The sequence below is a fragment of the Microcebus murinus genome, chromosome 2, assembly GCF_040939455.1.
Source record: "Microcebus murinus isolate Inina chromosome 2, M.murinus_Inina_mat1.0, whole genome shotgun sequence".
NCBI lineage: Eukaryota > Metazoa > Chordata > Mammalia > Primates > Cheirogaleidae > Microcebus > Microcebus murinus.
The window spans coordinates 97,609,979-97,637,281 of NC_134105.1; the positions used below are offsets into that span (position 1 = coordinate 97,609,979).

Here is a 27,303-nt window from a genome sequence, read left to right on the forward strand (position 1 = left end):
TCAGGGGTCCTACAGGTCTTGGTCTTACCTTCTCTTTGATAAGTTGTCAGAGATTCTAGGGGTGGCAACTTCTAAGCACAGAATTCTTCTTGAAATGACTTAACCTGAAAAAATATCATGTAGAAGGCTCAAGGTGGCCTTAAAATTCATGTGAGTGTCTGGCCTACTGTGAACTCTACCTGCCTTAATTTCAGGCAGGCCACATAAAGGTATACAGGGACTGGTATGGTACTAATCTTTTGAGACTCAAGACCCCTAATCAAAGATACTTTCCCCCAAAAGGACAGTTTTGCACAGAGGACGTGGATGAGTGCCTGCTACAACCCAATGCCTGTCAGAATGGGGGCACCTGTACCAACCGCAACGGAGGCTATGGCTGTGTGTGTGTGAATGGCTGGAGTGGAGATGACTGCAGTGAGAACATCGATGACTGTGCCTTCGCCTCCTGCACTCCAGGATCCACCTGCATTGACCGTGTGGCCTCCTTCTCTTGCATGTGCCCAGAGGGGAAGGCAGGTAAGGCCAGCAGGCCAGGGCTGGAAAACAGGGAGGGGGCCGGGAGCATTCAGGACTTCTGTCTTCTCCTTCATTCCAATAGCTGTGTTTTTTGAATTACCATTTGTAGAAACATATCACTCAGGACTGTTCTTCTGGAAATGTAATCTACTAGCCAAAGTGCTATGAAGTTAATCTTCTTCCTTAAAACTTCAGCTCTGAACTCCATGTCTTTCAGTTTTTCATTCCAAAAAACGGAAGTTAGTACCTACTGTCTTTGAAGCATCTGCTGAACTCCTTATGATCTTAGACTGAAAAGCACTTCAGGTATTAAGACAAAATGACTAATAATTGGATTCACAGACTTCATTTTAAGAAGAAATAATGCATTTACTCAGAAGGAGTTGGCAGGAGAGAAACAATGAAGTGTGTTTCAACCCTCAATGTCTATGAAAATACTACTTTAAGGGAAGATTTTTACAGACTAGAAAATTTAACATTACACTAGCCTCTCAATTTAACAGCTGCTAGTTCTAGGAGTAGAAGAGCAATGTGATGGAAGAAGATAGTTTAGCTGGGAGAATTTCTACCCAGCAGTTTTGAAATATTCTTATACTTGTGCCTCTCCAAAAGCCCCACCTCCAGCTTTGTGGTAGAAGCCTTGGTTACCTGTTTTTAAGTTAATTGCAGACTGGAAAATCCAGTTCTCATGTGAACTATACAAAACAGGAAGCCTAGTAATATCTTTAGTGACCTGGCGGCACCTGAGCCAGGAATGTTGATGCTATTAAAAAGGCTGCTGTAGTAGAAGCTGATGACATTCAGTTGCTTTTTTCTTCTAAGGCAAGTGAGATGTTGGTGGCCCCATGATCATTAGGTAAGATAATTTTGGGGAATTAGGGTACCAGATAAAATATAGGGTGTGTAGAATATTTGAGACATACTTAAACTAAAAAATTACCTTTTGTTTATCTGAAATTCAAATTCAACTGGGCATCTTCTATTTTTATTTGCTAAATCTGACACACAATGTGGAGCATATCTACATTTTCATGTCTCCCTCTTCTTATTTTCTGGGCTGTAGATGTTTCTGCCCTGGCGGAGAGGTCTAGATGATGGCTCAGGGTCAGAGCTCTAGGATTGTCCAGAGTAGCTAGTTGCTCTGCTGATGGCTGCAGCATGTCCCCAAGGTAGGATCAGTCAAAGGAGAAGTTGCCTCTGAATCTCCATGTTGGATTGTGAGGAACTGATCACAAGGTTTTCCCTCCTTGGTGAAAGAGAAAGCACTTCCCCAAGCGAGGGACATTTCTCTTAGTCTCCTCTGCCCCACCCTGTGACAGGTCTCCTGTGTCATCTGGATGATGCATGCATCAGCAATCCTTGCCACAAGGGGGCACTGTGTGATACCAACCCCCTGAACGGGCAGTATATTTGCACATGCCCACAAGGCTACAAAGGGGCTGACTGCACAGAAGATGTGGATGAGTGTGCCATGGGTGAGTACACAGAACCTTTCTTATTCTTTCGAGTTTCTGTCCAGATCAGCAAGTGTTGAAGCTGAGGCATATTTTACTCTAGAAGTGTGTTACATCAAACCTCAGATTTCTCTTGTTTCATGTTTACAACTAACCCTTTCAGTGTCACTGTAAGCGTATATTCTATTCTGGGAATGAAGTATATGGAAGAGCTGTACTTGATTCTTAATAGAAAGCCCTACCTCAGTGACAGTTTGGGCAGAAACTGAAATAGCAAAAATGCACAAGAGTTGAGATTACTCTAGTCTTACTTCTTTTTTTTAATTAAGAAAGAAAATAGAAAATTAAGAGTGAGATTATTAAAGCTCTAGTGCTGATGTTATAACCATCAGACCCTCTTTTATAGTTCACATTTCTGGAAACTTTTTCAAAGTGCTTTGATCCGAGTAATCAGTGTTTGTGTCTTCCAGCCAATAGCAATCCTTGTGAGCATGCAGGAAAATGTGTGAACACGGATGGTGCCTTCCACTGTGAGTGTCTGAGGGGTTACGCAGGGCCTCGTTGTGAGATGGACATCAATGAGTGCCACTCAGACCCCTGCCAGAATGATGCCACCTGCCTGGATAAGATTGGAGGCTTCACATGTCTGTGCATGCCAGGTGAATGGGCCCATGAGAGAGGAGGGATTACACTGCACTTCTCTTAGTAGAGCAGTCAGCGTATTGTAGCAGTTTCATGAACTCTGTCAACATTTAATTCCTCATGCTGAGTGGGGACTATAGGAAGTCAGGGTTGCCAGACAAACCCCTTACTTGAAGAGTAAGATAGTGCTAGAATTCTTAGAGCTATGTAGACCAAATTAAACAAGCCTATTATGTCAAAATCCAGGTACATGTAATAGAAAATTTCAGAAATGATTTACTATAAGAATCCTTTATATAGTAAGCTTTTCTGATCTCCTGATCTATTATAAATATCATACCATTCCATTTATAGAAATAAATTTTACCTACAGTTATATGGGAACTTGCCATTTATCCAAAGTGAGGCACATGTTTAGTTGTATTCTGGAGCCTTTCTGCAGAGACCATGTTTTGAATCCTCAGAGGATGCAGCCAAATCCAGTTTGAAATGGTGGCTGACATTGGCTGCTCTGCCTAATTGAGGATGCTGGCTGCTCTAGCTTGGAAAGCCCTCCTTACCCTGACCTGCATCCTGTGAGCAACCATAGCTCCAACTCACTGGTCTTTGGGAACATCCAGTGGGGACACTTTGGGCCTGGCGTGGTCCAGGAAGTGTGGATTGGTCACAAAAACTGTGGAATAGTCTTTGTTTACATGCTAGGCCTTCCCAGTGTCTTTGGAGGTAACCCCTTACCCCTCTTTGCAGTGACATGGATGTCTCACAGTATTCCCCTGAACTAGAGTGACTAGTTCCCATCAGGGCAGAGTCCCTTTTCTCTTTGCAGAAGTGTTCATGCTCATAGAAGATGTTGCCATTTTTGGAAATTTGTGCTTTCTTGGCTGGGATATGCTTTTCTCTCCTTCTAAGCCACTTGTGTGGTCCATTTTGTTCAGGTTTCAAAGGTGTGCATTGTGAATTGGAGATAAATGAATGTCAGAGCAATCCTTGTGTGAACAATGGGCAGTGTGTGGATAAAGTCAATCGCTTCCAGTGTCTGTGTCCACCTGGTAAGTCCCACCCCCTGCCTCTGTTTTCTCTTAAAGCATAAAGCCAACTGACCACAGGGAAAGGAGGAGGGAGAGAACGTGTGTGGGCTGTACATGAGGAAATCATTAAAATGAGTACTTGGTGATAGGAGTGTGTGTGTACAGAAAAGGGGAATTTGTTTTAGCTAGTATATCCAAATCCTTTGTGGCCAGAAGTCAAAGTCTATTCTTGAATGGCCCATGACCTCTCTGTCTGTGTATATATTTCAGAATACTCAGACTTCACAGAAGCCTTAGTTGTAGGCTATTCAGGATTTTATTTTTTCCCATGGGTCATATTCTTGAATGCACTCTGTGAGATTATTATTTTTAGACATTTCACCCCACAAGTTCAGAAATAGACAACACATGTCAATTTTTTCCAAGATCTTCTGTCTTTCCTCTTTTTCCCCCCAAGCTATGGTTGAATATATGCCAAATTGTCTGCCATAGACTATGGCCTCTCCCATTGTTTCTTCAGAGAGAAGATTCCTGTTGCCTGTGAAACTACATTTACTTGTTTGAGGGTTTTGCCTGTAACATTTCTGTTCCTACTTGCTTTATCTATAGGTAAAATCTATGCTGTCCAGAAACAGTGGTGGATACATACCACAAGTGCCCTGAGCTTCATCCAGTTAATCAAGAGACCTTTTGGGGACTGTGCTTGCTGGCCTGTTGTTATAATCCCTGCCAGTAACCTAACCCACCTCTCCTTAGACATCATTCTCATAGTAAAGGAAGACACAGGATAATCTGTTGACTTGTGTCATTGCTGTGCCTTTTTAAGGTTTTACTGGGCCAGTTTGCCAGATTGATATTGATGACTGTTCCAGTACTCCATGTCTGAATGGGGCAAAGTGTATCGATCACCCAAATGGCTATGAATGCCAGTGTGCCACAGGTAAGATTCTTATCACTTTTCATTCCTCTGGTAGGTCCATCTGAACAAAATAGGCTTACTGTCACTGTCCTCTGCTATTGGCCACTCCTAGGGGCTACTCTTTGTTTAGAGAGAGCTTCTTCCAATGGATTTTTTGATGCTGTCACTGTCTCCTTCTACAACACCTGCCTCCTTCTCCGCCACAACAGTGGTCTGGCTGGATATTTCCATTTGGTGTCTGTGTCTTTCGAGGACGGATTTTGGCAGCAGTGATTTCCAGCTGGCTTGATTCACTCCTTTAGGAAAGAGAAGAATTCCAGTTAAAAGCTATTTTTTCACTGGGGCTTCTAAGTAGGAGGCCTGTCTCTTTATTTCTTGAGCCAAATGACTGAACAAAAGCCCAGAAATCTAAGGGCTGAGTGTGAACAAGTGTAGAGATTTTTTTTTTTTTTTTGGCATAAAAGGCACCTAAGGCTATTGAGAGTCAGGTGTGTAAATGATGGGGGGGAATGAGGAGAGAGAGAGCACATGTGAGAGCTCTAATTGGAAAAGTTTGGGTCCTCTTTGCTGACTTCTACTAGAGTCAAAAGGCTCTATTCACAAATAATTCCACATTTTTGGGTCTGCATTCACATTTCTCACTTGGGAGTGGATTTCAATAAGCTAAGCATTCCCTGTTACATGTTTCCTTCTACACAGGCCAATATTGTAGAGAAGGGCTAGAAATTATTAAAAGAGGTGAACTTCTTTATTGTCTGACTGGTTGAGAAAGAAGTTATCAATATAATTCAAGACATTACATTTTAGAGAATCGATTATTAAAGGTTTGTAGGCATTATGTGTGTGATTTCTTTCTAATCATAGAAAAGCAAATTTTCACAAAAATCAGTACAAAAAGTTAATATCTCTAATAATAAACATACTAAGTTAAGAAGAGCCATTTAACTTCTTCTCTTTTTACAAATAGCTGTCTCTTCTTGGAGAAGTTCCAGGTTTTGTCTTTGCCTGGCCAGATTCTTTTTGTGGAGGATAAGCTTCACCGGAGATTAAAACCTTGACCTCATGTTTAAAAGGGAGGAGAGGCCAAATGGAGCCTTTTAGAGAGAGGTGTGATGTTGGTCTATTTAAGCCTGAAAAATAGGAACTCTTATTTGTCTGGTTTACTTTTTTTTTTTTTTTTTTTTGAGACAGAGTCTCGCTTTGTTGCCTAGGCTAGAGTGAGTGCCATGGCGTCAGCCTAGCTCACAGCAACCTCAAACTCCTGGGCTCAAGCGATCCTTCTGTCTCAGCCTCCCAAGTAGCTGGGACTACAGGCATGAGCCACCATGCCCAGCTAATTTTTTTCTATGTATATTAGTTGGCCAATTAGTTTCTTTCTATTTGTAGTAGAGATGGGGTCTCGCTCTTGCTCAGGCTGGTTTCGAACTCCCGACCTCGAGCAATCCACCCGCCTCGGCCTCCCAGAGAGCTAGGATTACAGGCGTGAGCCACCTCGCCCGGCCTGTCTGGTTTACTTTTAAATGCTCATAATTGCTCCATTCATTTTATTCAACAAGTATTTATTAAAACCAGTATATATACATAGTACTCTGTGAGGGGTTGAGAGAAATAAAAAAATTCTCTGCCCCCACAAAGTCAGAAATGTGAAGATAAGATACGTGAAACAATTAAGCTGTATGTTGGGCTTGGGAGGAAAAGAATACAGAGGTAAATATATAAAGGAAAAATGTTTGAGCAATTACAACCTGAAGCCCAATAAGAAATTAAGATGTAGTTAAAGCTGCTTTGCAGCGAAACTAGTGGTCAGTCATAAAGGTATATGGATTCTAAAATTTGATTTGGAAATCTGTATTTTAAGCACACCTCTCCATGCATACTTCCTAAATCAATGAACATAGTCAATTTCTACTGCTCTAGGCCAGCAGTTTTAATTGATCGTTCTTGGGATGTATGGGGTAAAAATATATAGCTACACTTGTGTTCGGTGTGGAGCATTTGCCTTGGATTTTGAGACTCCTCGGTAAAATTCCTTCTAAAGGTTTCACCGGTGTGCTGTGTGAGGAGAACATCGACAACTGTGACCCCGATCCTTGCCACCATGGCCAGTGCCAGGATGGTATTGATTCCTACACCTGCATCTGCAATCCTGGGTACATGGGTGCCATCTGCAGTGACCAGATTGATGAATGTTACAGCAGCCCTTGCCTGAACGATGGTCGCTGCATCGACCTGGTGAATGGCTACCAGTGCAACTGCCAGCCGGGCACGTCAGGTGAGCCCACTCTGTTTATGTTTGGTTTGGGGTTTTCTCTGTTTCTCAGAAACAACTTACACAGCTGTCTCAGACTGTTGGCATATGCTCAGATATGTAAAGAATAGTCCTGATTCTAAGAAGCACAGCCAAAGCCACACACATAAATATCTCAAAGACAGATGGCCCTAACCTGGAGAATTGTATAAAGCTGATGATTTTATGTGTATGTGTTTTTTGTTAAATGGAGGCACACCACTTCAAAAATTGAAATTATTATTTAAAATTGAAAACTCTCTTAGTTTTGTGGCTTGATTTGATGTTAGTTTTTCCTTAACTCCCCCACCCCCACCCCCACCCAGATCGATGAAGTCTCTCCCCCCTTCCCTCCCTCCTTCCCTTTCTTCCTTCCCTCTTTCCTCTCTTCCTTCTTTCACAGTCCAGTCTCCTTAATGTGATACTTTTCTTCTGCCCCTTTCCCTAGTGGGAACCTTGGCATCTTGGGGGATTCTAAGGGAGAGAAGGTACTTTGCAGCACATCACAGCAATTATAAAGTGGGACTGCCATTTCCCATCCTCAGAGTTCATTGTTGTTCCCTGACCCTAGTTGAATGACTGCTTCTGCTTGTTAGTTGTGAGGGCATCTGTTCCTTGCAGGGTGGGGGTGAATATTGAACTATTTTCTCAGGCTGCAGCATCTCACAGGTTTCACTGGATTCTGTTTTACTTATTAGATGAATGGTTATGGTCACAACTGTGGTTAATGGACAGAGAAGTACTATGTCCCAGATCAAAGGAAAATACATTAGTGGAAGATTAACCACTATGTGCCTTTGTTCGAAGGGAACCTGCCAATATAAGGGAGTGATTTATTAAGAACTCATTCTGGACTTGAAGAAAATGACCTATATAGGGGGCAGAGGTAAAAACAAAAGTAGTTAGTTGCCCTCATTTTATTTTGTTATTTCCAAATCTATTTCTTCAAACTTGTCAAAGGCCCTGGTCTTTATCCAGGGCCTCATACATGCCAAGTTTGAAAACAAAGTCCTTTTTGAATTGCTCAAGCATACAAAAAACATCCCATGCCGTCACAGCTGAAAATGCCTTCGACTCCCCACGTTTAGATAACTCACTAAAAGGGCTGAATAGATCTTTGTGAAAACTTCCAAAAGCAATTTGCTTCCGGGCTGGTCCCCAGACATGAGAAATTGCAGTACGAAAAGAAATTTGAGAGATTTACAAGCAATTGAATGGCTGCCTGTAGAATGGAGGGACTGTTTAAGGCTTTGCTATCATTCCCATCATAACAAATATACTGGAAACCTGGGTGAGGGGTGGTTTGGCAAGCAGGTTGTTTCCTCTGGGATTATATCCTTGTGCCAGGTTGTATCAGGTGTGTTTTCTGAGGAGGACAGAGAGGCATGGTGTATGTAGTTGTCACTTAGAAGGTGAGACGTCAGTGTGAGTTGTCTGCAGGCAGGGCAAGGAAAGGAAGACCCAGAATCTCTCAGAACCTGCCAAATCCATTCCTGCAGCTGTTTGGAGAATTAAAGCACAGAGATGAAGGCAACATAAAGAAATATATGTCTGTAATGGGTGGAGAAAGAGCTGGCATGTACCAGGGACTTGGGTGGAAAGTCTATTAAGTAAGATATTATGAATAGACTCTCAAGTTCTACAGTAAGACTCCCTGATCCATTTACAAAATCGTCTAAGTTGGTAGTTTGGTGTTTGGATACAGGTGTGGATGGAAGGGATACCTTACAATTTGCTCCTTAAAATTGTGTTGTTCACTCACTGGGTACCTAAAGTGAGGTGTACCCAGTCAGAGTCACTTTCATCTGCCTTCTCTCATCTAAGCTTTTATGGTGCCGAAAGCTGTTTTAAGTAAGTTTCTTTGGGTTTCAAGTAACAGAGACCAACCTGAGCTAACTTAAGAATCATTTACAAACTAACAAACCAAGAAACAGAACAAACGTAGTAGAAGCACACAGAAGCCTCTTACAGATTCCAAGCAAGAATTGAATAATGAGGATTTGGAGAAACTAGCAGGAAACAGGGCAGTGTGCAGAGGAGAGGACACGGTCTACATTTCAGCCATGCAGGGAGAGAATCTTGTCCCAGCTTGATCCAGATGTCTGTTCCTGCTCAAATAAACCATGGAAGGGGTCTGGGGTCACATTGGATCACCAGGGCTTTATGGTGGGGTGCTGCCTTCATGGACTGAGTGTGAAGGGGGATTATTAGTCAAGGGCTAGAAACATCTGCAGATACCCACTGGTCTGCAAGGAATATGGAAATCCTTTCCTCATTTTGGTCAGTGAGGCAGTACAGCCCCATTAGTCACAGAAAGATGGCATGGCATTGTGGGAAGAGTAGAGAGCTGTGAAGCCAGAGAGCCAGGATTTGGATCCTAGCTGTCCTGTTCTGTGTGGCCCTGTGCAAGTCACACGTAAAGCGGGTGTAATTCAGCCTGTTCTCTTTGAAAGTATTATCAGTAAACATTAGTACAAAGTGTGAATGAATCGTAAGTATGGCATTTTGTCCTGAATGTTGTTTTTTTTTATATTCTTATTACCAGTTTTTATTTTTAGGCATTTTAAACTACCAAAGTATTCTATGATTCCCAGAAAGCACATCACTAAATTAATTAAAAAATAGTGAAATAACATGAGTATTTTTACAAACTAATAATAAAAGTAATTATTGATATATACCTATTGTTTAGTTATCCATATTCAAATGTAAGCTTGTGTTAACATAGCCAAACCCTTCCAATCATCTGCAGAATAGACCTGGAATAAGGCACCGTAGGTCAGGAGAAAGTTACCCAGGTCCGTTAAGGTTTATCCTGAACTTCAGCACGTAACACTGACAGTGTCAAACTTACAATGATGGATACAAGTCTGAAAATTCTAATTTTGATTTGAAAGCTCAAATTTTATCTTTGGCATAAAATTCTGTCATTTGTTTTCTTTGAACTCACAAGTTTACTCCTTTTTTCTTAATATTTGCTATAAATTCAATTCTGAATAACCCTAGTTTGTCTGTCAGCTGTTTCTAGATTTAAAATGAGATTCCATGAAGAAAGCAGCTATTTCAGCTAACACCAGTAGTCCTACGACTGCTTTTCTGGAGTTCTCATGCTTAGCATGCCACAGAGGTGCTTTACACACTTCCCATTTCATTACATGGGATAGCAGACACTCAGGGTTCGAGACTGAGTAAAATTGTAAAGCTAATCATTTTAACTTCTTCGTCAAAGCCATCTTTTAAATGAACCTGTCGCTTTCGCTTGCTTCTTTCACCGTGGGCACGTGGAAGTGGGAAAGGGAATGACTAACTGCTGGTGCAGATTGGTGCCTCTGCCCTGATTTGTGCCATGATACCACCAGCTTTGCCCCCTTTGCCTGTACACCACCACTGTGAATGTCAACATGGTGAAAAAGGCAAATAGTCGCTAAGTATGACTGATGCAATCCTCTGGACCTCAAGATACCCCTGAATGAGTATCTGGACTGTACTTTGAGAACTGCTGCTCTATCCTGTCTGAAGTTGGCTAGATTCTCCTTAGATTTCTTAACACACAGCATCACAGGCAGAAAGCGGTGGTATTTCTGTGGTAATACTGAATGGTTTCTCTTTGGTTTTCTCTGCAGGGGTTAATTGTGAAATTAATTTTGATGACTGTGCAAGTACCCCTTGTGTCCACGGTGTCTGTATGGATGGCATCAATCGTTACACTTGTGTCTGCTCACCAGGATTCACAGGTAATGCTCCTTGTATTGGAAAGCCCCTCCTTCAGCCCATCACTTTAAGAAAATGGCACCAAAAGGAAAGTTATTTTTCAAACATCTCCCATTTCTATATCTCTCTAGGAGGATAGATGTGGGTTTCTCTGATGCTTTGAACCAATTTTCCTCTTACATGTCTTTCCTAAACTGAAACAGTACATCTTTCATTAATTAGGATTTTTAAATCATGTGTTTATTGCTACCTAAAGAGAATTCCTAGATAGACCATAAGTTTCCATTTTTTTACTTGAGTTACATGGCTTCCAAAGCCAACTTTATTCCTCTGTAGGTAGTACTCAATGCATTCTGTAAAGCCATACTTAAGGTACAATTCTAAGAAAACACTAACTGCTTGTTTCTGGGTACTTCCTCTTCTAGGAGATTGTTGGATGAAGTCAGAATTTGGGGAACCCTCCCCCTAATTTGGGTGGCATGAGTAAGATAATTCTGTCTCAAGAGGAAGAAAGTAAATGGCTAAAATAATTTTGAATATTACTCTTCTTAAAGCATAAAGTTAGTCCACTTATACATGCACATGTATGTGTGTGCACATGCACACACCCCTTTCCTCTCTTTACTTGTTTGTATTACCTTTACCTTTTACCTTCCTGATCAAAAAGTACTGGAGGCTACTACCATGGAGACTTGGAGCCCCTCAGTGACACAGCTAAGTTTGTTATTGGCACCATCACAGGTCATACACTGTGTATTCTGTTCTTTCTGGACATTGCCACAAACAAGCAGTCACTAACATAATTTTGCCTTTTGATACTTTCCATGAAGTCATTTGCACTCTGTTTGAGAAACAGCCTTTGGAGCTTTTGACAGAGCCTACATAAAGCAGCCAGAGTCAAAGTGAATATCTGTCATTCACTTGCCAGGAATGTCCTTTGCTCTCTCTTTCACAAGCATTTCTCCTGCTTGGCATGATTGTGGACACTTAAGAAGAAAGTTTGTGGCCCACATGGATCACAGGGATCCTTGTTCAGTGGGCAATCACTGAGAAGCCAGGTGTGATGAAAACTTTCATGCCAGCCCAGCCCTGTCATGGTAGCCTAATGTATTCTGTGTCCTGAAGCTTTTTTCACCCCAAGATCAAGTGGGTATTAAGTGAACACACACAGAAATCCCTATTAGATAGGTTAATAGGGGCATTGTTGTTCAATGGGTGATATGAAAAGAACAGCTAACCTTTACTAATGGCTTATTTTGAACTGGGCACTCAATTAAGTGCCAAACATCACTTATCACTACTATGATTGCTCCTATGATACTGATGAGAAATGCAGAGCTCAGAGAGGTAAATGTGCACTACCAGTGCACTACAGCCAGAATCCCATGCCAGATAGCCTGACCCCAGAGCCATGCTCATTTCCATGACACTGGGCAGCCTGGGTAGGTGCCTGTCATAAGGTCTTTTTGGATTTATGCAAATCTTCTACTGGACTCTTTTTTCCTTTTTGAAATACTGGTGAAACATATTCTTTCTCTTTTTAACATTCAGAAAACCAGGAAGGTCAAGAAGGGAGGACATAGGCTAAAAATATTCTAAAATAAACTTGAGGTGTAGCATGAAACTCCATAACCAAGAAATGGAATGTTTTGGTTACTAGGTGGTACCCTGTCCTTGGAACTGTTTGCTATGTCTGATTTTTTTTTTTTTAAATGAGCCGCAGAAAATATTACAGACTACTGTGGTATACATACTCATAACCGGTAAATGTGAGGAATCTTATTCTTTCCCTTGTTTTATTTTAATACTTTTTCATTTACCATTTTAAACAACTTTGACAGATTTTAGGGAGAGTTTTTTGGTTTTAAAACTAAGTTCTCTGTTTTCCTAGACCTCTTTGAATGGGGGAAAGTAAGAAAATACATGATACTCATGTAAACTACTTTTCAGATTTATAAAGCACCTTCATATTCACTGTCTTCCTGAATTCTCACAACAGTCCAGAAAGGAAATTCTACTACTACCATTTAACAAGACAACTAAGAGACGGAACTTCGTATATGCCCATCTTTAGTTAGTGAGTTGCACAGTGAGGACTGTGAATTCCCAGAAGGCAGAGACCTCCTTTAATCATCTTTATAGCAAGTGTCTAAAGCAGTGTCTAGTGCAGAGGAGACACTAGTAAATATTGCTGAATGAGTGAGTGAATGGGACTCCAATATAGCACTTTTACTGTCCAACTCCAGACACCATAGTGTGGACTATACCATGCCTTCATTTTTTAAATGCCAATTTATTGACTACCTAGGGAATAAGAATCATTGGACAACTTCTCATTTCAGTAGTTACTGAGTCCAACAAGGGTACATGGCCTTGCAGTGAATATTTCTGATGCCCAGTAGAAACTCCTTGAGAGTGACCCTAGCTGGTGAAGCATCTGTCAATCAACACAGTAGACTGCACAAGGAGGCACTTAACACTCTTAGAAAAAGATGGTTTGAAAATGTATTCTGCAAAGAATTTAAAAGAAAATGAAGTAATCTTGGGAGGAGTAGCTTCCAAGGAGATGTTTCCAAAAAAGACCAAAAGTGAAAAAGGCTTTTTTTTTTTTTTCCTTATCCTCCACCTCATTGCAGGCTGAGGCTGGCTCTGTGGGTGAAGAGCTCTGTTTTGTATCTTGGTACCAGTGACAAACATCTCAAAGAATCAGTGGTCAAGGCCAAGGGAAATAGTATTTCAAAATAAGTTATTAATGAAACAATTAAGAGGAAAACAGCAACCACTTCCAGATTATGGGCCTTTTACCACAAGAACCACCAATTATGGCTTAGAGAGCAATGGAGGGTGAAAAAGGTTAACACTCTTATTTATATGGGTGGGTATCTATTTCACTGGGAATGTTCTGTTCTAAATGCAGGATTGCCGTTTCTTAAATGAAAAAAATGGCTGCTTTTTAATCTGAACCAGAACATTGTATTCTTTGAAATTTATAAATTCCTTAGTAGCAGTTGCTTGATGCTATTCATATATGGACTTATGGGTAATTTTAAAATTTCATATCATTTTGGAATATGTAGTTAAATCTCAGTTATTTGAAACATAACAAATCAAAACACTTATATAACTGTCCTATGTTTAGCCTTTATTTAGCCTGATGCAATAAATATTGTTATAGCAGACATCTTTTCAAAGTGCAATCTTGTGTATGTCTTAGAGGAATATATATTTACTTCAATTTCATATACTCTCAGCGTTTACACTGTTAGATGATGGAAAGTAATAATTGTCTAGAAGAGAATTTCTCAAAATGTATTGTTTGTATCCCCTACATTTAAAAAAAAATGTGTTTTGCTGGACTCTACCCATCAGTCTGTAGTGATGGGGCCTAGAAATCACCATTTAAAATAAGTACTTTAAGCAGGTATTCTACATATTAGAGTTTGAGAACCACATGTCTAGGCTGGGAGACCCTGAATTGTTTTCTCTGTCATTGAACAACAATAAAATTATGCTTAGGGACTCTATATCCTAAGATTTAAAAATGGATTAATATAACTCTAAGAATGAAAATAAAATAGCTTTTCTTTATAATCAATTTAATCATTAAATTAATAATTCATTCACTAAACATTCCAATTAATTTCAGTTTGACTAGAAATATAAAAGGCTAACTGAATAAATGAATTTTTGGTAAATCAGCAGATAGGATGTTAAGGAAAGCTTCTTTGAATATACTCAGGACAGCAATAAGAGGAGAAGCTATCTTTGGTAACATTTCATATTCTTTTTTAAAACCTTGTGAAATTTCCCCATTTCCAAGAGGGAAGGAAAAAGAAATTCATGTAAAAATGCTACAGCATTATTCCAGCCTTTCGTTAACTTTGCTTTATTAACAAAAGTCCGTGTTCCTTTCTTGGTTGGCATTAAGTACTATTGGGCATCTCTTCCTTAAATCTTGACATTTGGTGCCCCAAAGCACCTCAAGGCCTATACAGATGAAGAGTGTCAGCACAATAGTCTCCCAGTTCTGGGTCTATTCCATAAAGCATTTGGAATGTGAGTAACACTGTCCCCCTTCTCTACAGGGCAGAGATGTAACATTGACATTGATGAGTGTATCTCTAATCCCTGTCGCAAGGGTGCCACATGTATCAACGATGTGAATGGTTTTCGCTGTATGTGTCCTGAGGGGCCACATCACCCCAGCTGCTACTCACAGGTCAACGAGTGCCTGAGCAATCCTTGCATCCACGGAAACTGTACCGGAGGCCTTAGTGGGTGAGCAGCTGCCACATGTGAATGGTTTCTTATTGACCTGTGTCAAGACAGTCAGTGGTTTTTAGTATAGGCAGTAGCTTGAAAAAGTCAGTTGGGGATGTGAGCTGAGACTTGACTGAAGATTTTGGTAGTTTGCATCAAAGCCTTCTAAATCACCACTTCATCCTTGGAAGCTGGCCCCAACTTTCCATGACTGTGAGGACCTAGGTGGAAAATGAGGAGGAATGCCTCCCTTATACAGGTCATCAGCAAGGACCTCATGGGAAGAGCCCAAGCTTATTTTATGAGGCTTTAGTGATTGTGCTTTCAGTACTTACTACAGGACTTATTTCTGAGGAATGTTCTAGCCTTTGATTTTTTTCCCCTGCTTAAACATAGCTCAGCTCTGTTCCCTCACAGTACCAGTGCATGCTCTGAAGTAGAGCTACTTTGGACAACTTTATTCGTGGCCCTGCTAAATCATATGCACTTGGCAAGGCCCTCAGGACCATGTGAAGTGTTGGCAGTATTCTGGAATTGCGGAGTATGACTTTAGGTCCTATAAGATGGTCTTATATTCTTGCTGTGCTTGCTGTAGGACAGGGCTTTGGGCCAGACTTCCAACGGGTAAAATAATAAACAGTATTTTTAGAGGTAAGTCAGAAATAAGGTTATTTTTAAATGAATTAACTCAGTATTCCTGTTTTATAGTAGAGCAGGTTTCAAAGCACCCTTATCCATCTACCTTTTTCTTAAAGATCTCCAGAGAGAGGCTATTATTTTCTGATATTACAATTTAAGTGCTAATTATCTTCAAATTGGAGATTATGTATTTCAGATTCCTTCATTCTTGTACATTTTCATGCTAGGTGCTTTCTGAGACCAGGTTTCAGGTCAGAATAAAGCATGACTTAGATGTAAGACATCCCAGGATTGCATCAGAGTAGATTAGTCTCTGGTGGTGACCTATTTCCTAGGTGACTATTTTGCACTAGAAACAAGTGATTCTAAGGTTTGTTTTACTTTAGTTTTAAGTGTAATAAAATATATTGTGCAGATTTATCTACTTAAATGTTTCCTTCAGATTGTCCCAATATATTGTATAAACTATTATTTACATATAAAATTTCATTGCAAATAATTAATTTCACTAGCTTCTGGGTGAGCCAAGGAAGCACCATGTAGGTGTCTTTCCTGGATGGCCTAGGTGGTCCACGTGATTCACGTCATGTGCAATGTGATACAAGTACAGGTCCAGAGAAAAGTAGAAATGAGGTTAGTTTACCTATCAGTTCCTCTGTCTCCCATTTCTTAATCAAGTCCTGTATTTCTCTCTGTGACTCAGTCGTATATTTGTACCTCCCACAGTAAAAAGTTCTGTCTTCTTTCAGATATAAGTGCCTCTGTGATGCAGGCTGGGTTGGCATCAACTGTGAAGTGGACAAAGATGAATGTCTTTCTAACCCATGCCAGAATGGAGGAATTTGTGATAATCTGGTGAATGGATACAGGTGTACTTGCAAGAAGGGCTTTAAAGGTGAAAATAAAAGTGCATCTTTCTCTGTCTGCTCTTTGTCTTGTTGTTGCATACTGCTTGACTCACTTCTTAGTTTTTTTTCCCTTTATTATCATTCATTCATTTAGTAAACTTATTGAGCAATTATTACTTATAAGGCACTTAAGGAATAAAAACATAAATACAATTTCTACCTTCATGCTAGCACTGAGGTCAGCTTTGAAGCAGTAATATTGAAGATGAGCAGTTTAAGACTCCACTATACAGCTTTGGACAAGTGTCTAGTTGTATGCTTCCTAGTCCAGGTTTAATTCCATGGTAATTTAAGTAGCTATATGGAAATAAAATGAAAATATTGATATTATGATAGCAGCATTGCTAAAATTATGATAGCAATAACATCATGGATGAATCTGTGTGATCAGAACCCTTTCAACAAACTCTTTTACACATTGAGATAGTCTTAGATGCTTAGTTACCTGTGGCCTTCTGGAAAAATGTATAGTTGTGAGAATTATGTCAAATCTTTTTTCATTGAATTATTACTGTTGTATTTCTACATTTTCTTTGGATACTCATCAGAGAGACTCAAATGACTAAATCATTTATATTAATAGTTGTATTCATCTATGTACTCATCTATTCATTGATTCTGTACTCAAGCATTGTGCCAGACTATTGTGATACATCAATATGTTTTAGAGCCAATTTATGTGATTACTTGAAAATTTTCTGAGACCATATTCTGGCCTTTAATTTTCTGATATATTGCATTACATTTGCAAAGAAACTCATCGATTTAAAAGCACTTCTATTTCTTTATCTTATTGAGACTTACTTAGTGAGCAAAATAAAAATCAGCAAGTAAATCCAAAGTCATATGCCCATTGAGCAGCAGGGTGCATCTTGAACCCAGACCTCAGTACTCCTAGATCATCATTTTCTTCTGCACAGTGCCATAGTGTGAGGCTCTGTGTGAGTCTGTATTGAAGATGCAAAGGTGTGCAATGTTTGGGTATTTTCCTGTCTCCACTAATCCTTCATTCCTTTTCTCATTTTTTAGTGGGAGAAGGTTTCGTGCCTTGCATCAGGAGTAAACAGCTTGGTAGAGACTATACATATGAAAGAGTGGACAAAACTCAGAGGCTTTGGTTAATGTATTTAAAAGGTTATCCCTTTTCCTGATCAGAAACTTTGTATTCAAAGGGCTTATGTTTAGATCAAGGAATAGGCTTTCACCCTTAATGAACTTCTCTGCTCATGATTGAGAAGTTACATGTATTTAGAGGAGTATTAGGCTTTTTGGTCATTAGAACAGACTGTTCTGCCATTTTTCTTTTGACTCATTGAGTGCTGGCATTTATTGACTAACTGTATGTCATGAACCTGTGGCTGAAATGAATGAACTGGTGTTTCAGTGGCCTGAAGAAATGAATGCAGTTTCACAGGTGTTTAGTTTTAGGTAAAACCAAGCAAATTGGTTAGTATTTAATAATCGAGATAATGAGGAGGCTGACAGAAAGTTTCACTGTTTCTGTTTTTTTTCCATTTCTGTCTGTAGGCTATAACTGCCAGGTGAATATTGATGAATGTGCTTCAAATCCATGCCTGAACCAAGGGACATGCCTTGATGACATAAATGGCTACACTTGCCACTGTGTGCTGCCATATACAGGTGGGTCCTGCAGGTGCCAGCAGGGACCAGAGGGGATGCTTGGCCATGCCTTGCCAGGACCTGCATCTCAGCACCCAAGTCTGTGGGACAACGATGGTGCTCTGAGGACTCACTCCCTAGTTTCCTTCTTGTCCTCACTGACCAGATCTTGAGTTTTGAAAAAAACACTGTGGCCTCCTCAGGTGCAAGTGGTGGGCAATCATTTGCCTTCTTTGTGCTTTAGTGTTCAAATTTCTTTTTTTAATTACATATGGCTGGAACCTGATACATAGCTAGTGGGTTACTCCATTATATTTCCAGGACTTGCCCTATTAGTTTTAGTTTCAATAATGCAACTATCATTTATCAATAATTTGTCATATACAAGATGCTTTTTATATGTTGGGTTATTTAATCTATCCCTCAATAATTCTACAATATAGAAGTTTCCATTGCCATTTTGTATGTGGGGAGGCTGAGACAAAGGGAGCTCACTTACTCATGGTCACATGGGTAAGCGGTCCATCTAGAATTTACCCACAAGTCTCTCTGAATCCAAAGCTTTTCCTCTTAACTTCCATTCTGCTCCTCACAATCAGTTCCGCTATGCCTCATTCAGCGGTGTCACCCCTTGGATGGCTGTTGCACACTGAGAAGACACAAGTGTGACTTCACATCAGGTGCTCTTTCTTTCAGGTGTTATGTTTGAATTATGCTTAGGACATTTATGCTTTGTTTTTGTCTTGCCTTACTACTATCATCTTGTGATTGGATTTCTGTGGCTTGTTTATCTTCTTTTCTTCCATTTTATTCAGGGGGAACAAAGCACAAACATGGACAATGGCTTTGTCTGTTTCACCAGGTTGCAGCATGCAGGCAGGCACATGGCCAAGTATTTCTTCTCTGGAGTCTTGGGTGTTAATAGTAGCTATTAATAGTGACTGTAACCTATAGAGTAGCAGACTGACCTACCTATAGAATAGCAGACTGATCACAAGCATGACTGTTATCTGATGGTCTTGATTCTACCTTGTTACCTTTATGCTCTTATGAAAGAAATCTTAGTGTAGGGAAACTGCATTTAACCTGCTTGGTTTATAAAGTCAGAGTTATAGGAGGTCCCTAACTATCCTCAGACAAAGGCAACATAAGTAATGTCACTCCATAGTGACAGTTCTGATCACATTTGTTAGTGAGATTTGATGTACAGCCAGAAAGAGTGAGAATTGATGGCTGTGGGGAGATATAAGGAGATGTTACCATGCTCAACCACATCCTAGACTTACTTGCTATGTGTCTCAGATGTATACAGCTTATCTGGGCAGTAACTTATTTGGTCATCATGCTGCTTAGACACACTGAGAATGAATATTTGATTATGTGCTGGTAGTTGATTTTTTTTTCCAGAGAATGATCCCAATTAAAGAATTTACTATGTGTGACCCTGGAGATATTATATCTGACCAAAAGCCTGTGCAGATTCACATTTTAGTTCTCAGTGTGGCTAGGGCTTCTAAACTTTGTCAAGTTTGTCCAGAATAAGGGACAAGTGGCATTGCTTGCCCATGTAAGCCACTATCTGATCAGATACATTGGAAACTGGTTGAGGCTATGTTGAGGAAAATTTGTGATAACTGTTACTTCTTTCTGAATACAAAATTTTAGGATGAAACTTAAAGTTGAGCTAGTTGTAACTTCACTTTAAAGAAAACCTCATCTCTCTTTTAATAAAAACATTCTTATTTAATTTTTTGTTTGCTTTTGCTTTAAGCATATAGCCAGCATACTAGGTAGGAAGTATTGATGGACAGATAGTGAAATTGGTATAGGTATGAGAAGACAGGTTGCCTCACAGTTAGAATTGCTTCCCTGCCTCCCTCCTCTGAAGTGCCTTCTTTCAATCCCTCTCCCTTATGGAACAGGCCAGCAGAGGTTGTGAGGAGCAGGAGGCCATACTTTTGCCTCTTCCCTGCCACACACAGGTGGATCTGTGTGGCTGAGTTTCTGAGTAGCTGAACCTTAGCTACGGAGATGCAGAAATCATCACACCCGACTGATGCAGGTGTCCAAATCCGTGTAAACACTCACGATGTAACAGTGAAGATGTCAGCAGCCAAACTGTGGTTGAGCACTTACTCGGTGCTCCAGGCTTTGTGGGAATAAGGACTTAGTGTGCATTTTTTCGTTTAATGCACACAAATTCTCTTTGAGTTACATACTATTCTAATTCCCATTTTATTTATGAGGGGCTCAGATAAGAGCAATAACTTGCCCAAGATCACACAGCTATGTCAGAGCCAAGACAGAAAAGATCATGAGTCTCTCATATTCCAAAGCCTCTTAACCACTACTTTAGACTTGAATTCTGAGAACATCCTTGGTATACAATTTGGGGAATTTTTCATTTTCTTGGCTGGTTATTTATCATAAACACTGTCATTTGCTTTCCAGGCAAGAATTGTCAGACTGTATTGGCTCCCTGTTCCCCAAACCCTTGTGAGAATGCTGCTGTTTGCAAAGAGGCACCAAATTTTGAGAGTTACATCTGCTTGTGTGCTCCTGGCTGGCAAGGTAACAACATGGGGGTGGAGATACCAAGAACATGCATTCTGAATGTTAAACACAGTGGTGAGGGCATCAGATGACGTGAGAAGCCCTGGTGTTCTGGGGCCTACCCACCCCTGTCAAAAGGCTTTGCACAGGAGCTGCTAACTGGAATGACTTAAAAAGCCTTTCCATTGTCCATGTCTTTGGGGCCCCCTAGTGGCTGGAAGACTCCAACCTGAGAGTCTCAAACCATGATTATCTTTCTACAGTTAGTTTTAGCCTCTTGGCAATAACTTCCCAGGGGTACAGAAGCCTTCATGGGACTTCCCAAAGTATACCAGCCAGGATGTCCTTGGAGTAGTCCCACCCACCCCAGCTAAGCTCAGGCCCTGCATAGATTACTGTGGGAATCAGCTTCCAAAGACTAGGTTGTTCATTGCCCTGTGTTCCTAGGTCAGCGATGCGCAATTGACATTGATGAGTGTGTCTCCAAGCCCTGCATGAACCATGGTGTCTGCCATAACACCCAGGGCAGCTACATGTGCGAGTGTCCTCCAGGCTTCAGTGGTGTGGACTGTGAGGAGGACATCGATGACTGCCTTGCCAGTGAGTATGGCAGCAGGTCCAGAGCCTCTGAGGGAGCAGAGGGCACACAGGGAGCAGGGGAAAGCTGGGTGTAGGCTGCCACCTCTCATGCTGACATCAGCTGTAGTATTCATTTGTGGAGACTGTTTAACAGTAGCCTTTTTTTTTTTTTTTTTATGAGACAGAATCTCACTCTATTGCCCAGGCTAGAGTGAGTGCTGTGGTATCAGCCTAGCTCACAGCAACCTCAAACTCCTGGACTCAAGCAATCCTTCTGCCTCAGCCTCCTGAGTAGCTGGAACTACAGGCATGCACCACCATGCCTGGCTAATTTTTTCTATATATATTAGTTGGCCAATTAATTTCTTTCTATTTATAGTAGAGACGGGGTCTCGCTCTTGCTCAGGCTGGTCTCGAACTCTGGACCTTGAGCAATCCGTCTGCCTTGGCCTCCCAGAGTGCTAAGATTACAGGTGTGAGCCACCACGCCTGCCTGGCCAACAGTAGTCTTTTAAATGTTTCTTTTGAAGATAGTATCTTTAGGATTTGGGGCAATGGAATTCTTTTTAAGCATTCATTTCCCTATGAAGTTTTGAACATTGACAAAGTGGGAACAATGCCAGGATAGCCATTTTTTTAAACAATTTATTGAGGTATGATTAACATGCAATGAAGTGCAAATATTTTAAGTGTCAGTTTGACAAATTTTGACATGACAACTGAGCCTATCACCCAAGATAATGAACATATTTAAAAAGTATCTTTAGGCCGGGCGCGGTGGCTCACGCCTGTAATCCTAGCACTCTGGGAGGCCGAGGCCGGTGGATTGCTCAAGGTCAGGAGTTCAAAACCAGCCTGAACAAGAGCGAGACCCTGTCTCTACTATAAATAGAAAGAAAATTAATTGGCCAACTAATACATACAGAAAAAATTAGCCGGGCATGGTGGCGCATGCCTGTAGTCCCAGCTACTCGGGAGGCTGAGGCAGTAGGATCGCTTGAGCCCAGGAGTCTGAGGTTGCTGTGAGCTAGGCTGCCGCCATGGCACTCACTCTAGCCTGGGCAACAAAGTGAGACTCTGTCTCAAAAAAAAAAAAAATAAATAAAAAAAAAAATAAAAAGTATCTTTATCCTTTTATAATTTAATCTTCCCTCCTGCTTTCTTGCATCATACAACTATAGGTTTACCTTCTGTCACTATAGATTAATTTTTTTTTCTATTTTATATAAATGCAATCATATAAGCATTTTTTTGAGGGGGGGAGAGGTTCTGACTTACTTCAGTCAGCATAATATTTCAAACTTGTCCATGTTGTTGTTTATATCAGTAGTTCATTCCATTTTATAATTGCATAGTATTCCATTATATGGATATACCACAGTTTATTAGTTGACCATTTGGGATTTTTTCCCAGTTTAGGGGTATTAAAAACAAAGCTGCTGTGAAAGAGTCTTTTCGTGGACATAGGATTTTATTTGTCTTGTGTAGGGAGCGGACATAGGAATAGGATAGGTAGATTATGTGATAAGTGTATGTTTAACTTTTTAAGAAATTGTCAAAATGTTTCCCAAGGTGATTGTCCCATTTTTATTTTTATCAGAATTGTATAAAAGCTCTAGTTGAACCACATGCTCAGGAACACTTGATAATATCAGTCATTTAAACTTAAGCTCTTCTAGTAAGTGTATAAACCTATTCTTTTGTGATTTTCATTTGTATTGACCTCTTTACTAATGATGTTAAGCATCTTTTTGTGTGCTCTTTGCCCATCTGCATATCTTCTTTGGTGAAACATCTCTTCAAATCTTTTGCTTATTTGAAAAAATTAGGTTGTGTTCTCATTATTGAGATGAAAGAGTTCTTTATATTGTAGATACCAATTCTTTGTCAGATGTTTGCTTTACAATGATTTCCTCCCAATTTATAGCTTCTTTTTTGATTATCTTTTGAAGAGGAAGATTTTAATATTGATGAAATCAGTGTACTGATTTTCTTTTATCATCCATGCTTAATGTATCTTGTTTAACAAACCTTTGCCTAATCCAAAATCAAGGTTTATCTCCTAAAATTGTTCTAAAAGTTTTATACTTTTAGCTATTACCTTTGGCTATGATCTGTTTTGAGTTAATTTTTACATGTAGTATGAGTTCAAAAGTCAACTGTAATTTTTTCATAACTTTACAAAACTCAGTTTATGAGTTCTAGGTTCCTAGGTTAGCTTTTAGACTAGTGTTAGATACCAAGAATTTTCTACAGAGATAATCGTGTCATCTATAAATAAGGACAGTCTTTATGCTTGTTATTTCAACAATGTATGCCTTTGTTTTATTTTATTTTACATTATTGTATTCTCTAAGACATTCAGAAAATGTTAAATAGCAGAGATGAAAGAAGCCAATCTTGCCTTGTTCTTGATCCTGAGAGGAAAACATGTAGTCATTCACCATTAAGTAACATATTACCTGTTGGTTTTTCATAGATACCCTTTATCAGGTTGAGAGATTTACCATTGTACTTCTAGTTTACTGAGATTTTTTTCTTTTTATAATGAATGAATGAATGTTGATTCTTTTTTCAAGTGATTTCTCTTCTTCATCTGTTGAGATAGTAATATAATTTGGTTTTGGTCTTTTATTGTAAATGAATTATGTTAATTAATTTTCCAAATGTCAAACTAATCTTAAATTCCTGGGATATATTCCACTTAGTCATCATGTATTATCCTTTATATATATATATTACTGGATTTGACATGCCAAAATTTTGTTAAGGATTTTTCTATCTGTGTTCATGAGCGGTATTGTTCTCCACTTATAGTGTACTATAATTGTCTGGTTTTGATAGGAGGGCAATGCTGGCCTCATAGAACAAATTGAGAAGTATTCCCTTCTATTTTCTGAAGAGTTCATGTATAATTAATATATATTTATTCCAAACATCAAGGCATGGAATTTTCTTTCTGGAAAAGTTTTTAACTATAAATTCCTTTAATATATGTAGTGCCATACAGGCTATCTTTTTTAATTGAGCTTTGGTAATACGTGTTTATTGGCTGGCATACAGTAATTCATAACATTCCCTTATTGTGCTTTTAATGTCTATAAGATCTGTGGTGATTTTTCTTCTCTTGTTGCTGATATTAGTATTTGTCTCTTCTCTCTTTGAGAGACAAGAATGTCTATTTTGAGTTTGTTTTGGTGGAACGTTCTATAAATGTTATTAATTCAAATTAGTTAATAGTACTATTTAGTTCTCCTATATCCTCCCTAATTTTCTGTCTACTTATTCTATCAGTTATTCATAGAGGGATATCGAAATCTTCCACTGTCTTTGTATATTTGTCTATTTCTCTAGCAATTCTATTATTATTTAATGTCTTTTGAAGCTCTGATATTAAGTGCATATACATCTAAGATTGTTGTGCCCTTTTAAAGAAATGACCCCTTTATCATTACAAAATGGCCATTTTTAAACTTCTATCATATTCCTTGCTCTAAAAGCTACTTTGCCTGATATTGATATAGCTACTCTAGCTGTGTTTTGTTTATCATTAGGGTATATATTCTTTTCATCTGTTTACTTTTTGCCTGTGTCTCTAAAATTGGTTTCTTGTAGAGAATATATATTGGGTCTTACTTTTTTCCTCCAATATGACAATATCTGTCTTTTAATAGAGGTGTTTAGGGAGTTTAAATTTAATGTCGTTTTTTATATGACTAGGTTTAAAATTTGCCATCTAGCTGTTTGCTTTAACTTTGTTCTTTCTGCTTCTTGTTTCCATTTCCCTCTTTCTCTGTCATCTTTTGGAATAATTGAATATTTTTATGATTACATTTTATTTCTTCCCTGGCGTATTAGCTATATCTTTTTTTGTGATGGTTGTAGAATTTACAGTATGAAACTTCAATTTATCATAATCTACCTTCAATTATAACAAATATAATTGAAGGTAGAGTATAAGAACCTTAGATTATAAGAACATACAGAGTATAAGAACCTTATAACAGTATGCTTATATTTGTATTCCTCCTGTTCTCTTTTGTTATACAATTTATTAAACCTTCCAAATACATTATTTTTGTTTTAAAAGGTTAATTATTTTTTCAGGAAATTTGAAAAATAATTTAGAAGTCTTTATAGTTACCTACATATTTATAATTCTTGTTCTTCATTTTTTTGTGTAGATTTGCAATTCCATCAGGTATCATTTTTCTTATGTCTGAAGAAATTTCTTTAATATTTGATGTAGTTCTTATCTCCTCGTGATGAATTCTTTCTGCTTTTGTGTGTCTGAAATACTTTTATTTTGCCTTAATTTTTGAAGATATTTTCACAGGGAATAGAATTCCAAGTTGACTTTCCCCTTTAGCACTTTAAAGCTATCGTATTGTCTTTCAGCTTGCATTATTCCTGAGGAGAAATTTGTGACATTTTTAAATTTATTCCTTTATGTAATTTTCTCACTTGTTGCTGCTTTTAAGATATTCTGTTTCCACTGATTTTTAGCAACTTTATTATGGTGCCTATTGGTGTAGTGTTCTTCATGTTTCTTCTGTTTGGGGTTCATTTTTTGGTGTTTTTTCCTCCTCAGTGTTTCATTTTAAATTATTTTATCATTTAAAGATATCTTAATATATTTTCAAGTTAACTGTTAATAATTGCTTCCTCTGTAGTGTCTTATTTACTGTTAATCCCATGTAGTATGTTTTTCCCTCAGATATTATATTTTTATATCTAGAAGTTCAATTTGAGTCTATCTTACAACTTTCTCTTTGTCATGCTCATGCTTTGATTTCCTCTTGAGCATATGTAGTATAGTTGTTTTATAGTTGGCAATAGTTGTTTTCTTGTCCTTACCAACTATTCTACAATATGGGAAATTCCTGTGTGTGTTTCTACTCATTAAATTGTATTTTCTTTGCCTGCCTGATAATTGTTGATTAGATATAGACATTGTAAATTTTATATTATTCCATGTTAAATATTTTTAAAAATCTTTTAAATACTTTTGATCTTTGCTCAGGAATTCAGTTATTTGTAAATAGTTTAATCCTCTTGATTCTTTACTTCAAGTATGTTAGATGGGTCCAGACAGCCTTTAGAATAGAGCTAATATGCCTCACTACTAAGATAGTAGTCTCTTAGGACTCTGCTCAGTGCTACAGTTTCTTAGTTCTGACTGAATGAACCTGTGCTATTCTCAGCCCAGTGAAAACTCTGGAGATTATTCTGCCTGCTTATTTCTGATGGTTCTTCCCCCAGCCTTCATGTGCATACTGATCAGTCCTCAGTTACTTGCATGGTGATTAAATCATTGAACTTCAAATGAGTTTAGCACAATTCATTAAGAATAATGAATTCACAGGATATATAATTTCAGATCATCATTTGGAGGCTACCATGCTAGGTGCTGGCAGTGACAAGATAAGTAAAACCTAGTTTCTGCCTTCATGAAGCTCATAGTCTATTAGGGAAGACATGTAGTTAAATAATTTTAACACTGTGTGACAAATAGTAAAAAAAAAAAGTGTCCAGGGTACAATTGATGGAGAACTTTAGGAAGTGGGATCAAACTATTTGGGTTCCTTTCTCACATTAATTAATATGTCAGTCAAAATATTTAGTATTTAAAATTTTTTTCTATATGAAGTGGGACCAGCAATATTTACAGTGAGTTTAAAATAATTCAGTAAATTGTGGATGGTAAGTTTCCTGAAAGATGCTATGGAAATTATAATACCTGTGTAAAATGATATTTATAATTGCTCTAACAGAGACTGCAGATGAGCCTTAGAATGGAATTAATTCAACAGCTGAATAAAGTACATTAAATATCCCTATAATAAAATAGGAGTCACATTACCATCTAGTGTTTAGTTTTCTTTTTACATTTAGGACCTGTCTTTGCAATTATATTTTTAAGGCCCTTAAGAGCAGTAGCTACATCTTGTTTTTCTTTTTCTGACTTGTATGCCATCTATGTTGCAGAAGGCCATGGCATGATTGTAGCTCAAAATTTGTCAGTTAATTGATATGAATGTGAAGTATGTTATGATCAAGCTATGTGATATTTAAAATTTTAAAAAACCCACAAAAACCAAACCTTTGTTTAGTGAGGCTACCTAAATTTAAAGAGAGAGTTAATGAGAGAGAGAAAGGGAGAATGAGAGAGAAGATTAATTTATAT

General features: G+C 38.8%; 1 protein-coding gene across 1 annotated transcript in view; it reads left to right on the forward strand.

Annotated features, from left to right (window-relative positions):
- The window catches only part of LOC105869800 (notch receptor 2), a 158,612-nt gene that overhangs the window by 100,844 nt on the left and 30,465 nt on the right, over positions 1-27,303 (forward strand). The window contains exons 6-17 of the mRNA XM_012761892.2: positions 283-516; positions 1,836-1,991; positions 2,441-2,629; positions 3,548-3,661; positions 4,467-4,580; positions 6,598-6,831; positions 10,470-10,580; positions 14,643-14,835; positions 16,206-16,351; positions 17,892-18,005; positions 20,436-20,555; positions 20,985-21,137. Coding sequence (XP_012617346.1) covers positions 283-516; positions 1,836-1,991; positions 2,441-2,629; positions 3,548-3,661; positions 4,467-4,580; positions 6,598-6,831; positions 10,470-10,580; positions 14,643-14,835; positions 16,206-16,351; positions 17,892-18,005; positions 20,436-20,555; positions 20,985-21,137 — 1,878 coding nt within the window. The remainder of the gene's footprint in view (positions 1-282; positions 517-1,835; positions 1,992-2,440; positions 2,630-3,547; positions 3,662-4,466; positions 4,581-6,597; positions 6,832-10,469; positions 10,581-14,642; positions 14,836-16,205; positions 16,352-17,891; positions 18,006-20,435; positions 20,556-20,984; positions 21,138-27,303) is intronic.